We start from the raw sequence: 17833 nt of genomic DNA on the forward strand, positions 1-17833 counted from the left end.
CGAACTTTTGATTTGGTTTCTGGACTTGTTCTTCCATCCTCCTCCACCTCCCTAACCCACCCACCCCCGGTCTACCTTCTAATTTCTCTCAATGCGTTGTGCCTCAAATAGTTTTTAAACAATTTTGACTTTATTTCCTTTCATATACATAGGGTGCGGGTAACTTCAAGAGAAACAAACACAATTATCACACCGTATCCTGGCCAGTCATGAAACTGGCTTTCAAAGCTTCTCTGATGTGCAGCGCGCCCTGCTGCGCTCTTCTAATCGCCCTGTTATCTGGCTGTGTGAAATTGGCAGCCAGGCGAGTTGCCTCAACCTCCCACCCCGCCATAAACGTCTCCCCCTTACTCTCACAGATATTGTGGAGCACACAACAAGCAGCAATTACAATTGGAATATTGGTTGTACTGAGATCTAACCGAGTCAGTAAACTGTGCCAGTGCCCTTTCAAACATCCAAAAGCACACTCCACCACCATTCTGCACTTGCTCAGCCTATAGTTGAACTGCTCCTTACTACTGTCCAGGGTGCCTGTGTACGGCTTCATGAGCCATGGCATTAAGGGGTAGGCTGGGTCTCCAAGGATAACTGTAGGCATTTCAACATCCCCAACAGTAATTTTCTGGTTTGGGAAGTAAGTCCCTTCTTGCAGCTGTTCAAACAGACCAGAGTTCCTGAAGATGCGAGTGTCATGCACCTTTCCCGGCCATCCCTCGTTGATGTTGGTGAAACGTCCCTTGTGATCCACCAGTGCTTGCAGCACCATTGAAAAGTACCCCTTGTGGTTTATGTACTGGCCGCCACGGTGTGCCGGGGCCAAGATGGGTATATGCGTTCCGTCTATTGCCCTGTCACAGTTAGGGAACCCCAGTGCATTAAAGCCATCCACAGTGGTCTGCACATTTCCCAAAGTCACTACCCTTGATAGCAGCTGGTCAGTGATTGCGTTGGCTACTTGCAGCACAGCAGCCCCTACATTCGATTTGCCCACTCCAAACTGATTCCCGACTGACCAGTAGCTGGCGTTGCAAGCTTCCACAGTCCTATGGCCACTTGCTTCTCAACGGTGAGGGCTGCTCTCATTTTGGTGTCTTTGCGCTTCAGGGCGGGGGACAGCAAGTCACAAAGTTCCCTGAAAGTGGCCCTACGCATACGAAAGTTTCACAGCCACTGGGAAACATCCCAGACCTGCAACACTACGCGATCCCACCAGTCTGTGCTTGTTTCCCGGGCCCAGAATCGGCATTCCATGGCATGAACCTGGCCCCCAAGATCGACAACATGGAAAAAGCGGCGAGAGCAGAGTTTGTGGCGGAAGCGTGAGCAGAGTTTGCGGCAGAAGTTGTGCGGCTCTGTTCATGATGAGCGAGAAACAGCAGGGAATTGTTGCCTTCTGTAGCTTCCACAGGAGCCCAGGACCGACAATGTGGAAAAAGTGGCGGAAGCTGTGCGGCTCTGTTCACGATGGCCGAGATACGGCGGTAAATGGTTAGATGAAAGAGTAGATAGAAAGAGGAGAGGACATTTGAAGTGGATTCAACATACCAGGAGACAGGCAGTGCACCATGCTGCACCGTCTGCTGGCAGCATGGCGTCTGCTGTAGCTTTCACAGAGGGAGGAGCAAGTGATGGCACACACCCAGAAAAACCCGCAAGAATATTTTTGCCCCATCATGCACTGGGAGCTTAACCCACAATTCCAATGGGCGGCAGAGACTGCGGGAACTGTGGGATAGCTACCACAGTGCAGCGCTCCGCCATTCGATGCTAGTCTCGGTACTGTGGACACACTCCGCCGAATTCACGCGCTTTAGTGGGGACACATAACATCGAATGTATGAACTCGATTCAGGAAATTCTAATTAATTTCGTACTGTAGACGTACCCTGAGCCAGTCTCAGGTGTAAAGCAGAGCAGCTTCAGGGACACTGAGGGCCATCCCAGCAGCTGAAGAATACAGGCAACCAACTGTGCACATTTTCCCTGCCCACATCCCCTAGACTGAGAAGGTTGTCAGGAAGCCTCTATAACAACTCTGTACTACCTAAGGATTATTCTATAGTTGGGAAATCTTTAAAGGGCTGGATCTGTCATCTTTCTGGCTGCTTTGTGGGATATGAAGCAGCCAGTGTGGGCACCAGGATCTAGCCCTATAATATGGGGTGATCTTTGCTCTGACTATGTGCTTGATGCCTTTAATGGACTTCTTTCCCCAGGAGTTGTATCTCACTCCTTCATATGGGATTTTAAAACTGGCTGAAAACCCATTCCATAAATAAGCTGCATATTTTTTCTTGGGGTAGTCCAATAATATTCCATAAAGCCTCTATTTTAATTTGGAGAAGGAGCCTTCTCAAGATTACTACCTCCCCCTGTAGCATCTCCTGAAGCAGTGAGTCCTTGTTGAACCCTTTTCCTACCACCTTTTTCCCCCATAACAGGAGAGGTCAATGTGCCACCCCACCCCCATCACCTACAGTGGTGTTTGTACTTGCATTGGGAGCAAAAATATTTTCCATAGATAACTGTGAAGCACATCTTCGTTTTAAGTCCGTATTTTGAAAGTGAATGTCTATGAATGCCAGCTAGGTGGGGTGATAAGGAGTCATACACTCCAGCCAAAGTTCCTGGTCTATTGTAACCCGGGGTAACTGTCTCCTTTGCCATCCTCTGTCTATATTCTTTGTCGTGCTTTAACCGTGCTACCCACCATAATGTAGCATAAGCCCTTGCCATTAAGTCCTCGTACTTGAACAAGGAAATACAACTTTCTAGCCAGTTATGCTCACATAACTGCAAAAGACTGTTCTTAAAATTTTGAGGCACTTTGAGGTTTGTTCTCAACTTTTTTTGTTCTTTTTGCCCACTTTCTCTGACTGTTGTTCCCTAAAGAGCCAGGTAAATAAATCGACAAACTCCCCCTTTCCAAATCTTTTCCTTAACCTTTTTAGGCAGATGATTCCTGAGTGGCCAATCTGATCCTTCATCAGATCCAGAGTTCTTTCATTTAACTTTCTGGCCTGGTAGCTTCAAGAGGAAGATGGCAGGCCTGGAATCTAATTTTTGTCTTGTACATGATAGGGCAGAATAAACTATTGGGTCAATAATCTATCTCTATTACACAACTTTTTAAGTGAGCCATTTAGTTGATTCAGAGAAGCTTTAGATTGACCAGTGCAGGGGTAGGCAACCTATGGCACAGGTGCCAAAGGAGGCACACAAGCTGATTTTCAGTGGCACTCATACTGCCCTGGTCCTGGCCACCGGTCGTGGGGGCTCTGCATTTTAATTTAATTTTAAATGAAGCTTCTTAAACATTTTAAAAACCTTATTTACTTTACATACAATAGTTTAGTTATATGTTACAGACCTTCTAAAGAGACCTTCTAAAACATTAAAATGTATTACTGGCACGCAAAACCTTAAATTAGAGTGAATAAATGAAGACTCGGCACACCACTTCTGAAAGGTTGCCGACACCTGGACCAGAGTAATCTAAAATGTTCTTTCCAAATAAGGGCATCTAGTATTTATTTGGGAAAGGATTACTTATATAGAATAGTTCTAAGTATAGAAAACAGATATTAAGCCCATTAAAAATGTCAGTATTCTGGGTTGAGATAACAAGGTTCAGATAAGATATGAGTATGTAGTTGATTATGATTTTGACTAGGAACACTTACAAAAAATTAAAAGAGCTTAGCAATTGGTTCCTAGCCTGGCTTGTATTGTTTATCAAAAGTGATATCACAAGGCGGTGGAATATGTAGCAGTGTTTGAGGGTTTATTTTTTAAAATTATTAAAAAATATATTACTGTCATTGATAAGCTCTTCTTGGAACCATAGATTGAAATATTTCTTAACTTCTTTTCTTCTTTGTTTTCCTAGTCTCTGGGACCAATCTTTCCAATCCACAGAAATATGCTGCTAGTAATGTTCTTGTGATTTCCTACTTTTGCTGTCCACGAGCTGTAGTCCCTCAAGTATAGTACCACATGACTGTATATAGTAACCTTCAGTATGATCAGATCAGTATCCGAGTAAACATTTACTTTGACATTCATTTCTGTAATCATTTTTTTTGTACTTTTTTCAGTTCCTTGCATAACTTCAAGCCAGTTAAACACAAAATTTTGTGCTCCAGTATTACGAGCTTCCCCAGTGCAGTGACTTGCCATTTTTTTACTTTATTGGTGTGAGAAATTCAGGGTTTGTTTTGTTTTTGTTTTTTGCATGTGGTATATAAAGAGAGAAAAATATATATGTATATTTTCTCCAGTAGTAGATCCTTTAGCAAACTACAGGTTAGTATTCAAGTGGAAAAACATGTATGCACATTTTTGGAATTTGAAGCTTTCAAACAGTAGCAGAAGTAGCTGTAAATACATGTTTATATTTAATGCATACAGGTATTTGTACTACTGTTAATGAATGCAAGTACTATTTAATATTACTCTTCAACATATGACATTTCAGTAAAGCTCACATTTATGTTTACACTGTTTTTAATTTCTGATGTCTCATAGAACTAATTTCTTCCTCAGACATTACTCAGGAAAAAGAAATTACTTCTGAATTCCTATTAACTTTAAGAACTGATACCTCAGATTCCTCTCTTAGATCCTTTGGCCCAATAGAGCTTTTATGATTGGACAAGAGATTCATTTATCTAAAGGATTTAAAGGCTGGGATAGTATAAAATATGGATTTGTTGAATACAGCATTAACTATAACTTCAGGCAATATGTTCCAATGAACTTTACGTAACCCCTTGATACCAACAAAGGAATTAGTTGTAAAATTTTCCAATCGGTTTCCTACTTTCATGTCCAGCCAGCGATAACACCGACAAAACTGAAGTACTAAGAAATTGCTTTTTAAAAATTAAACCCTGGGATCAGTCTGAGCGCTCCTAGGGGAATGTGTTTCACTGCAGTAATGATTAATAGAGCCTCTTAAGTGACAGAATATTCACCAGGAAGTTTTCACTAAATGAAATATTGACTCAGCCCTTCACCAGGAGAAACCCAGCTGGAAAAACTAGTGTTGAGATCCCATAGCTCGAAGATACACTACTTCCAGCATTAATCAACTTGATATGGCACTTTTTAAATGTATTGTTATTCAACATTGGCTCTTCACTACAAGCTCAAGGCCACTGTATCTAAAATGATCCTTTTATTTCAAGTATATTTTAGACAGTATTACATTTGCCATAACAAGGAGAGAGAGAGAGAGGGAGGAGTAATCTTTATATCTGCGTCAAATAGCACTATTATAAAGACTTTTGCCAATCTATATTTTGGATAATGTAACTCAGCCATAGAAATTTGCTCAAATTTGAAACTTGGCATATATGATCTCAGCTAAGTAACATTCTTTTCTTTAAATATGGGCAGCGGTCAAGGAATGATCTGGTTCTGAAGGATTATGTAATATAGTCTTAACTGATGGCAATTATTCCTATAGTGCAGAATAGGCTTTCTTTAATGTGTGTTGTTTAAATCTAAATAAAGGAAAAGCTAATTCAGACTTATTTAAAATTCTCTGCATTAAGATGTACTATTTTACCAATTTAAGATATTTTTTGCAGTTTGATAACTTGAAAAATTTTTGAATTGAAAATAAAGCATATCGGACACAATACATATTGTATTGTCCTAAATAAATATTTAAAATACCATGAGGTTTAATTGGCGAATAAGACACACATAAAAAGTGTTCTTAACATCTGTGTGCCAGATTATCCCTTGCATGGAAAGGGCTGCCCAGGAAATTCATTAGCCCTCCCCCCTCTGATTTCACTGGTACAACCTCCTTTCTTCTAGGATGGACTTCATGCTATGAGGGGCATTGTTAATCCCGTAGTCTATTAAGTCAGATGTTACACATTTCTGAATATTTTTTTAAAATACATCTTTTAGAAAACTAAAAATGAATTCCAATAGCTATCTAAGGTGTTTTTTTCAAGGGGGTGAATTAACCCAGTCCTGTTCTATTGAAGTCAGTGGGAGTTCCATTTAGGTATATACAGAAGCAGGGACGTATCCTAGTGACTAGAATTGGAGCAGGAGCCATCCCTTAATTCTCATAAAAATGTGTGATTAGCAGCACTAGAATTTGCAAGTTCTGTGCTATTTTCCTCTCATTCATAACTTGCAACACCCCTGCTGTTCCACATGGACTTTCCTGAGACTGCTAGTCAGGTTGAATTGTCTTGTTTTTGTTGTGTATACAAATGGAGAGTGAGATGAGATGACAATGCCATTTTCATTCGCAGTCTATGCAGTATTTGAATTTGTCTCCAAAAGTGTCGGGTCAACCAGTGCTGCTTTATTTTATTTTTTTTGTTACTCCATCATGATATAGTTTTCTGTATTGCCTTCTAATCAGTTGCCTATGTTTAAAATAAAACACAAAAATATTTAAGGTACTCATGGAGTTATTAATGGTAATGGATGACATCTGGGCCCTTTTGAATCAGAGATTTTTGTCATTGACTTCAGTGTGGCCAGGATTTCACCCAGTGTCTATATACCTACAAAGTATTAAGAATTGCTGCTAAGAAATGATTTCTTATGTTATTTTTGTGGTTTCCATAAGAGTAAATATTGCTAGTAATAAACAGTAAATAAATATCAAATAAGGTATAGTAATTTTATGTAAACATTTTCATGTATACCAAAATGTTTAGTAAAATAACATATTTAAAGGTCAGTCTCTTTAAGTAGTTGTGATGGGTATTTCTAGACTTTGGATTCTAAAATGCAAGTTTTTCCATTATGCTAATGATGGATTGTTCTCTCCTCTTTTAAAAGGTGTTCCCTACTTAAAATACTTCCTATTTTGCAATTACTTAATGGTGAAAACCTAAATTCTCCTGAAAAACTCTCAACTGAAAGAATCAAAGAGTCAGAACCAGGAAGCTTTTTGAAATTTTGTCAAGCCCAGATTGAAGAAATTGACTCAATAAAAAAGAAGACCATTGAACAAGGGTAGATATCTGAAATCTTTTTATGCAAATATAATTATTTTCAAAAACAACCTTTTGAAAATGTTATGTCTTTAGTTTTCTTCCTCATTGTTTTCCTGTATTTTACTTAAATTTTTGTCTGGGAATATAAATTACATTAAGAATAAGAGTATATATTAGTAATTTAAACAGAAAGGGTATTACAATGATGTTATAATTATCCTCAAAAAAAGCTTACAAAGCCAGATCACAGTTTAGGTTAAATTTAAGAGATCCAAACATGTCAAGGCCTTCAAACAAGTTTGTCTATCCTCTAAGGGCCGATTCAATCAATACATTTTAGTATTTGTGGCCCAAGATTAGATTAAATTGATTCTTGTTAAAGGCACATTGAGATTTTTTTCCATATTAGTTTTTCTTGGGTGTATTGATAATACTCCAAATGATTGGAGGTGCATAGGTAAAGCTTGAAGTTTTTATAAGGGAAGACTGTGGGACTTGATGCTTGAGCAGCTGTCCTGTGGTAAATTTTTCTTAAACAAATTTATGAGATTGAGATTGTCTTGCAAGGAGATAATGTAGAAGTATGGAGAAAACATCTTTCCCAGAATAACTTTAGAAAAGATAACGTAAAGCAGGTAATAATGAGGCAGGTAACATTGCTTAACAAATTAATTGGTCTTGGGCCAACCAAAAGTTTCCTGTTTGATCATTATTAATACATACATTGATACATATGCCAAGAAATGGATATATCAATTCAAATAATTCACTTGTCTAGCACTGAAATGTCAAGTCCTCTTAGAAACCAAGAAGCTGGTGTCGCTGTGTGGGTGGGTGGGTGGATGTATACGCTTGCATGTAAGTGTACGCATAAATAAAATGTACAGTATTTGTTAACAGACATTCTCCTACTATATATGTTGCATAAATAGCTTTTTTTCATTTTTTCAAATATGCTACAAGTTTATTTTTGTACAGGTTTTTTTATGTTTGCTTTATTTTGATAAGGGATCTTACTGGGGCTTTTCTTGTTCTGATTAATCTCTGGAATCACTCAATGTTTTCATCCTGGGGCAACATCTACATTTCCGGGATGAGACCTTCATGCATTGTCTGTAGTGATTGTCCTATTCCTTACTAGGGGTTATAGATTTTGTTAGCATAAAATATTTGTGATATGAATTCTGAACTGCATATTATTACAATATCCCATACAAAATATCTATTTGTTTTTTAGCTATTTATCAAAAACACACTTTTGTGTATATTTCATAAAATAATACAGAAATCTGCGATCTGTGTTTCTCATTCCATTCATGAGTTCTTTGGTATCTTGCATAGGGATAGACGCTTCACTTCAGGAAAGTAATCAAGCCTATGCTTAACTGTAAGTGGGTGAATAAAGTTAATGGCACTGCCCATGTGCTTGAAGTTAAGTGCTTGCTTAAGTGCTTTGCTGAAACGGGCCCAGATAAATCAGGAAACTGTAAATCTTTCCAAGCCTTTCTGTGACCTATTAGCACCTTTACATTAAGGACTGTAATAACTTCTTAAACCAGAAAATAACTCTTTTTAATGTTAGGTAGTCTCTGAAGGGCTTTAGATATCTACCATTTTATGGTTCAGAAGGTCTAGTATTAAAGGTTCTTCACTCAAAGCAAAACATTTTACCCATGTTTGTTAGATGTATTCTCTCATATCATGAGGTGTATCTGAGTTGTCTTGCTATATTAACAGATTATCATTTTATTTTCCTATATGAGTAATGCTGTCATGCTAACTCTTCTTACAATATGTGTTGAAGACTTGGGTGTGTTATTTTGCAGAGATATTCTTACTACTTCTTCAAGTTCTTGCTTATGTCGATTCCAATTAGGTATGTGCGCACTGCATGCACAGTAGCCAGAAGGTTTTTCTCCTAACAGTACTCCTGAAGTTGGCTCAGGTGGCCCCTGGAGTCACGCCTCTATGATGCCGTATATAGGGCTCTGCCGACCCACCCACACTTCAGTTCCTTCTTTCCATCCGTGACAGTTAGCCAGAACACTCGTTCCCTCTTTCTTTGGTAAGCTTTCTCCCTAGTAGTCTTCAGACTGTTTTTTCTGTAAATAGTTAGACCAGTAGTTAGTAGTTGTAGTTAGTTTAGTCATTATATAGTTAGAATTCCAGTAAGGAATTGTTCTGGGGGTACTCCCCATTCCATTCATCCACTAGGTGCTACTCAAAGTTTGGAGGGACGAAGCATCGGTAATATTGATAGCTCCATGTCAGCACTGGTACACATCTCTTCTGGAGCTGTCAGTGGAAACTCCGATCACACAACCGCTTCTCCTGGACCTGATAACTCAGGACCATGGCTGTCTTCAGCACCGCAACCCTGAATCTCTACACTTCATGGCTTGGAAGCTCCAGGGCTAAACCCAATGGAGCTTGCTTGCTCTGATCCAGTTACGGAAGTCCTCCTTGGCAGTAGGAAACCGTCTACTAGGGCCACCTACCTAGCCAAATGGAAGAGATTCACAATTTGGTCATCGCAGAAATACACATCTTCTTCAACAGTACCTTTTATCTTGGACTTCTGCACCTGAAGCAACGAGGGCTTTCTATGTCCTCAATAAAAGTCCACTTGGCTACCATTTCCGCCTTTCACCTAGGTGTGGCGGGCCAATTGGTCATCGCCAACCCAATAGTTGGATGCTTCCTTAAAGGACTTGAGAGGCTATACCCTCAAGTACGACAACCGATCCCTGTCTGGAACCTTAACCTGGTTCTTTCCAGAGTATTGGGGCTCCTCTTTGAGCCAGTAGCGACATGTTCTTTGCTTTGTCTCTCGTGAAAGGGAACATTTCTGGTAGCAATAACATTTGCCAGGAGAGTATCCAAGATTAAGGCCCTAACATCTGAACCTCCCTACACAGTCTTCTATAAGGACAAGGTTCAGCTTCGGCCACACCCAGCTTTCCTACCGAAGGTCATCTCCCAGTTTCACTTTAATCAGGACATTTTTCTTAGTCTTTTACCCCAAGCCACAGGCAAACAGCCAAGAACAAAGACTTCACTCTTTGGGTGTTCACTGGGTGTTACCCTCCTATATTGAACGGATGAAGCAGTTTAAAAAAATCTACTCAACTATTCGTCACAGTAGCAGACAGAATGAAGGGGCTCCCAGTCTCTTCTCAAAAAATTTCTTCATAGATTACCTCAAGTATCTGAACATGCTATGATCTGGCGAAAGTACCTGCCCCCATGCTGACAGCACACTTCATGAGGGTGCAGGCATCTTCAGTGGCATTCCTGGCCCAGGTCCCAACCCAGAAAATTTGCAGGGCTGCAATGTGGTCCTCAATCCACACCTTTCCCGAGTATTATGCCATTACTCAGCAGGCTAGAGACAATGCAGCCTTCGGCAGAGCGGTGCTTCAATCAGCAAACCCATGAGCTCTGACCCTACCTCCGAGTTCCTGGCTGGGAGTCACCTAATTTGAATTGACATGCGCAAGCACTCGAAGAAGAAAAATGTTTACCTGCCTTTTGTAACTGTTGTCCTTTGAGATGTGTTGCTCATGTCCATTCCAAGACCCACCTGCCTAACCCTCTGTCAGAGCAAGGCCAGCAAGAAGGAACTGAAGTGGTGGCGGGTCAGCAGGGCCCTATATATGGCGCCATGGAGGTGCAACTCCAGGGTGCACCTGAGCTGACCTGATGGGTACTGCTAGCAGAAAAACCTTCTGGCTACTGTGCACGTTACGTGCACACACCTAATTGGAATGGACATGAGCAACACATCTTGAAGAACAACAGTTACGAAAGGTAGGTAAGCATTTTTTCTTTACGTGAAAGTCAGTATATCCTAAATAGAGTGTCTATCCTCTTCTGTTTCAAATTATATGTACGTATTATGTGGGCTTGCAGTGGAAGAATCACCTCATCAAGAGTCAACTTTGTCCTACCTTAACCAGGTTTTTAACTAGTAACACCTTCCTTCTTTACTGCGTAAGTTCAGTATTGGAAGGGTTTTTTTTTAACCTTTATCTGTAGCAAACTCTACAGATGAGGCCTGTAGAAGGTCCATTTAGTTTGTGTTTGCAGTTCATTTTGTCTGACCATTCCTGGGTTCTAGGTCATACTGCCCTGATTACTTTTCAGGGCTATAGTATTTAGATTTATTCTTATTTTATGTGTCCAGTTTTCTCTCTGGTTTCCAGAACATGTTCACACTGCATGCGCTGATTCTTACAGCACACAGTAAGAGTTTTCACATCTCCATAGACAGCTGTATTTTTAACTGTGATTCTTGACGTCTGTTTTGCAGATGAAACACTGATGCTTCCTCACCAGTTTACCACTTGAAGCAATGTCTCCTTGCTAAAAATTTTGCCTACTACTTATTTACCATGTAGAGAACTTTATAGTGTCCTCAACTGTGGATCTATAACTGGTACCTCAATAAGCAAATCACTTTCCTGCAAAGTGACTACAGACACTTAGGACTGCTTCAGCCCTCAATAAGGATGGGAAATATCAATTGCTGGTGTATATGGGGAGGATACAACAAAATTCTAAAGCTATGGCAGTTCCTGCTATAATATAGCACTATGCAGCCTAAATTTTGGATATATTTGAGAAGAACGATTACAAGTAGATAATTCTCATGTCCAATTTTTGTTTCACAATTAATCTTTAGTTTAACTATCTTTTATTGCCAATGATATCTGAAGGTCCTTTAAAAATGTGACCCTTAGTAATTTTTAAATTTAAACTTGTAAATTGGAAATGGATGAAACAACTCTTATGAAATTTGGTTTTAAGAAGTATTCACTTGGGTTACAACCCTGTATGTTATATTTTTTGGCCCAAAGCACATTTTATGGATGATTTAAAAACCATTGAAAAGTGCACTTAAAAAAACACACACAAAAACTCCTAAACAAAACATACCTACATAAGCCTAAACAGCACAGCTATTATACTTACATACTGCAATACTTTTTCCAAGTCGACTGACTTAATGTAACGTTGAATAAGAACAGACTGAAAAAAGGGCAAGCTTCTTGTCTGTTTCACATCTCACTAAGTTATGAGCCCCTGTAGGTACGACCTCAGCTATGTAATCTGCCAAAAGTAATCACTGGTTGGTTCTCTAATCCATGTTTCATATACCACTGCTGCTCAAATAAATTGTCTGTGCAGTTTCTGCTTTCAAATGCCTTGTTTTTTACCATGCTTAAGAATTATGTTTTTAAAAATTAAATTTCTGTATTCTAATAATGCCTGCCATGTAATCTTTTGACACTTACTAATAAATAGCTATATTAAGAAATACAACACTTCAGTTTCAGTAATAGATACTGATGGAAGTTGAAAACCTTATAAATAGTAACTATTTAAAATAGTGAAAATGACAGGAAAGCTCTGTTATGGGAATGTGAAAGAAGAAATATAAACAGTAAACTCTTTTATGTATCTGTAAGGGACTTGTATACTTTTTAGTTGAATAATAATGATACTTCTGTGTGTTTCCTCTATGCAGAATTATTTTACTACACAATTACAAACAGAATCTAATGTAATATCTGAGTGTACAGTCTGCACATACTGTTTGTCACAACTCGTATTTCTTTTAAACACAGAATTGTGTAATAATTCCTTATTAAAGCAACATACACTGAATACTGAAACCTGATATAATTTATGTTCGGGAAAGTAAGTCATTCTACACTATCAGACAGCAAGGTGCTTTATTAGTGTCTATATTGCCAGCATTGGTGAAAGGGTGCTTTTAAATATGTACTTGTAGGGTAAAGATCCAGATAAGAATAAGACATTTTTGCCAGAGCATTACTAATGCCTACATGTATTTTTGCAAAACTGACATCTAGCATGTTAGGCAAAGTCTTTGGTGGCTTGTCAATAATAGTAGTAGTAGTAAAGTCCATTTGTTTCTGGCTGACATCTGGTGACATCATAGCAGAATTTTCAGAAGCCTTTTCAATCCATTGCTAACTTCACACACACAGCATCTGAACTCCTAGTGATCTGCTGCAAATCTTCTATCCATCTTCTCACTGGTTGTCCTTTACAATAATGATCCATCACAATTGCTTTCATGATTATTTGTTCAAGGGTATTTTCATGTCTGTGTCTGATTTGATCACAATATATAAGTTTTCACCTGTTGATTTCCAAGAGCCAAATCGGGTTCTCTCTGATAATATTTCGAATGTAAGTGTTTTTCTTCTTTTCTGTCCAGGAGATGCACAAGAGTCTTCACCAGTACCACATCTGAAAGGCTTCAGTTTTCTTTGTCTGCAGCATTAGTTTCCCAGGATTCATATCCATAAGTAACTAAAGTTCACCAGTCAAACTTACATGCACTTTGAGATGCCAGTTTTTCCACACTTTCATATAAAGACCATGGCTGAGTGATCCATCTTTAATCATCTAATCCGATTTCTTTGGAGCAGCCTCCTTGGTTGGAGATGTACGATCCCCAGATAATGAAATTGTGGCATTTCTCCATTTTTTTAATAGTCTTTTTAGACTTTATTCTCTTTTAGACCCTCACTAGACATTGAGGCTTGTTGGTTGGAGGCTGTGTATTGTTATGTTCTACTCTAGATTCAGAAATATTTAGTACCATCTTCACTTTGTCTTGCTTAGTTCCTGTTTTACAATAGATTCATAAGGTTATTGGTGTATAGATTAAAATAGACTCAAATCCTCCAGAATTTGCTGCACTATATGCTCCTAAGCACACTAAAATTTGCAGTGAAATAGATACTCCTGTCTGTATTTCAAACCCAAAGTCTGAACACCAAGAAAAAATAATTTTCTAATCAAGCTACTGGTACAGTAAAATAAGCAAACTAATGTGTGTTAGTGTATTCAAGATACTGGAAAAATAAAGATGGGGGAAAGAAACAATTTAAGAATATTATAAATTGGCAATTAAAGCAGGAGTCATTTAGTACTCAGTGTTCACAATGTTGTGTGTGTGCTAAACTCATCCAATATGTGGTTTATATACATTAGAAAATAAATGCATGGTTGTTTTAAAAATATAATTCCAGTTGCCTAAAATAAATGTAATTGCATTTTCATCTTTCTTCAGAAATGCTTCTTCCTTGGATGCTGCACAGAGTCAGTGCTGGTATTTTAAGGAGCTGATGAAACTTAGTAATGAACACCGATATGCACATGAATATGGAGACCTAAACATTGCTGACAGAGATGAACCAGAAGCACAGCAAGATCATTTGAAGCAAACAGCCACCGACAGGCTACAGCAAAATAACCTCTTTATCGCTGGTGCAAAGGAAAATAAGCAGGGCTTGTTGAATCCTTCTGAAAGATGGATTACTACAGGCCACATTCAGCCTATGTGCATTAACTCCTCCGTACCTGTGCCTCAAAAAAAAAGTAATCAAGAGCACAAAATAAAGAAGAGAAGTACTGAATGTTACATCAGTCACAAAGGGGAGAGCAAAGATAACAATAAAATATCAACCCCAACTACAAGAAATACATTCAGAGAGACAGTTATTGCAAGTAATGAGGGAGAGAATCTCCAGCATGTTGAGTACAGTGTGGAAAAGTAAGTTATAAATGTCAAATATTTGCCATTAAAACCCAGTTCCATTTCTGCATAATTGTAATGTGAAAAGTTAGTTTTCAAAATAGTTTCCAATGGGATACAAACTTACAACTATTATGTTCTATTAAGGGCTTGTCTACACAGCAAGTTACCGTGCTGTGAATCTACGGCGTACTAGCTTGCCATGCAGTAGCATCCTGTGTGGACACTGCTACAGCACAATGAAAGTCCTGGAGTGTGGCTTAGCATTCTTCTACTTCAAAACGCAATGTCCTATATGTAACACACTGGCTTGCTGTGCAGTAACTTGACATGTAGACAAACTCTTTGTCTTTTCTGTTCATCTCTTATGTACTTTTTAATAAGAAGTCTTAACTCTTATTGTCTCCTAATCATGGTTAAAATTCATATCCTTTATGCATGACAGTTCTGTGGTATTTTGTTGGTGATCACATTTTAACAATATTTAAAAAATGTATTCTAATTGAAAACTGCGTGAAAGTAAGGAGAAAATTTAAAAATGTGACTTCTATCTAACTTTTCCTTTCTTGGTACTAAATACATGAACCCTCTGCCTAATTGTATAAAACAATAAGAAACAATAGTGCAGAGGTTTTTTACCATTGTTAGTAAGATTTTTTTTTCTGTAACTTTCATTAGGGCTCAGTCCTAATCTGTGCTGAGTTTACAGTTGAGAAAGTGGGAGTGAAAGGTGCTGTTAAAGCTACTTCTCCATTTTCCTGACCCAGGGCCAATCACATGCAGCTGTGCTGACTGAAGAGCCAACTATCTGTCCTGCTCTTGGCATTCTCAACATGCCTCTTTCCGTCCCATACAAAAGGGGTTGGGGAGCATAGAGCCAACTACACTTGATTTGTGCCACTTAAGGATTCTCCTGTGTGAAGTGCAATGTTCTGTTGCCATTTAGGGCAGATTTCTAGCTGCTTTGTACTGATTCAGGCTACACAGGCAGAACAGGAGGTGAAGATTCAGTCCTGTGCACATAAGAGGTCAGATAGGACAAGGTGTCCAGTTTCAAAAATACACTGTACATAGAAGCCTGGGGTACATTGTGAGGGGCAACACCGAAAGGTATGTTCCTTCAGTTTCCTTAGAAGTACAATATGCAGACAGCATTCCCTGTGTTTTGGGGGGGTTCTGGTTTTTTTTTTGGTTTTTTTTGGTTGTACTTGGGAATTGATTAATTTATTATGAATGTTTTTATTGAGAAGGACTGCAGAATACATAATGACCTCCAATGGAAATGAGCGGGAGCATAGTAGCCCGTTATGAAACCTCAGTGGTTTTGAAAATCTAAATCCTTTTCTAAATGTTGCATTTAAAGTATTTTAGTTAATTTTCTAATATAAACATTCCAGGAATTCTGCTGTTGGAAAGCCATCCTCTTAACTGTGAGTTGCACCCAGTGGTGTTGGAATATTTTTTATAATGGAGGTGCTGAAAGCTATTGGGCAAAATTGTAAACTAAACTACTTAAAATCAGGGGTGCTACTGCACCCCCAGCATTCCTAGTTTCCCCACCCCTGGTTGTGCTTGCTCATCAGTACTTAAGCAAGGTTTTAAATATACTTTTTATGGTGATATCAATTATTTTAAAAAAATTCTTAAGTATTTTCTTAAGGTTAAGATTTTTAAAAAGCCACATATTTTCTATTTAATATTTACTTATCTTTGAGTTAACTTGTTGACTTCAAAATATTCCTGTGGGAGGCTCTGACTTGTTTCGGAGTATCTGTTTCACTGTAAGCTGCTTCACATTTTAAGTAGCTACACTTAAATAAGAAGAGAAAACAAAAAAATACAGAATTTTGGGGTGTTTCTCAATTCTTCTGCCCTTTCATTGGTTTATTGATATAACAGATGCTAGGGTTTTTTTCCTAACAACTTAGAACTGCCATCAGACATTAACTTCTCTATAAAAATTGTATCTGCAGATCACTGTAGGGAGAATGTGCTTTGGTTTCTTGAATTCCCCAAACCTTTAGAAAGCACCAACCATATGACAGATCTGAATATTCTGATGATAATATAATCAAGATTGTTTTACAGCATTTAAATTAATAACTGTACTTTTAAAACAATAAGCAAAATGGAACTTGAACAATACTTAAATCACTAGGATTGCAGCATGAAATTATAAACTATATTATGATTGCATAAGGGTAACTACATGGCACCCCATACATAGCTGTTTTAAATCATTGTGTAGATTTAAATGCATCCCTAGTGTATTACTCTCTTGAATAGTCCTTGTTGTTTAAAAAGTAAAAATAGGTAGAAGCTGGAAATGCATTTTCCAAGAGTCTCTCAACCATTGTGTGTGGATGAACACATTTATGCATATCTAATGGGGAACTTCTTTAAAGTTACTGATAGAGCCTTCAGTTGCATAAAACTTTCTTTTTTTGGTGTTGATAGCTTGGCAGCTACACTAATCCAGTCATGTTGGCGAGGCTACATAATTCGCAGAGATATTCATTTCTGTGCTAGACTACATACGGCAGCATCAGAGATCCAGTGTGCTTGGCGGAAGTACCTTGCCAGGAGAAACGCTGTCTGCTGCAAAAAAGAAAGCCATGAACTGACAGACGCTATAGAACAGAAGCATAAAGCTGCTGCCCTTATTCAGGTTGGTTTACTACAGTGTTCTCTTCATTTGTTACGATTATACTTAGTAAGGAATGATCTGATTAATTAGCTGTATTTATAAGTAATGTTCATTCTGTTTTTTTCTTGAACCAAACAGATGATTCTATCAGAAAACCCTTTTTTGTTTAATAAAATCCTGCATAAGCATCAAAAGTTTTTGTCTTTTACAAAATATTAGCTTGATTTAAATTTTACTGTGGTGGCTGAGGTTAAATAATGCCATGTACCCTGTATATTCTTAGTTTCAAAATCTTTCTAGTCCTTTTTAAATTAAAGGGACACTGCCAGAATTTTTGGCCTTAGTAAACCTATCTTGAAAGTTATTCCATATTGTATTTGTTGGGTGAAAACATCAAAGGTACCTAAGTGATTTAGGATCTTGTCTCATTTTCAAAAATACCTTAGGCACTTTGAAGCCTAAATCTTATTAAATGTCAATAGGATTTAATCTACTAGGTATCCTAAGCTACTTTAGAAAATTTTACTGCTTGCCTCATGGATTTCATCACATTGTGGCATCTGTTCAACGGAACTTGTCTTCTGGGAATGTAGAATGGGTGTCAAGAAAGGACCAGCATTATGGGGAAAT

At 38.3% G+C, this 17833-nt stretch overlaps 1 protein-coding gene across 7 annotated transcripts in view; it reads left to right on the forward strand.

Annotated features, from left to right (window-relative positions):
- The window catches only part of LRRIQ1 (leucine rich repeats and IQ motif containing 1), a 165157-nt gene that overhangs the window by 58919 nt on the left and 88405 nt on the right, over positions 1-17833 (forward strand). For all 7 annotated transcript variants that reach the window (XM_044980054.1, XM_044980049.1, XM_044980039.1 and 4 more), the window contains exons 15-17: positions 6823-6999; positions 14092-14574; positions 17014-17224. In XM_044980054.1, the coding sequence (XP_044835989.1) occupies positions 6823-6999; positions 14092-14574; positions 17014-17224 (871 nt within the window). The remainder of the gene's footprint in view (positions 1-6822; positions 7000-14091; positions 14575-17013; positions 17225-17833) is intronic.

Source organism: Mauremys mutica, chromosome 1, assembly GCF_020497125.1.
Source record: "Mauremys mutica isolate MM-2020 ecotype Southern chromosome 1, ASM2049712v1, whole genome shotgun sequence".
NCBI lineage: Eukaryota > Metazoa > Chordata > Testudines > Geoemydidae > Mauremys > Mauremys mutica.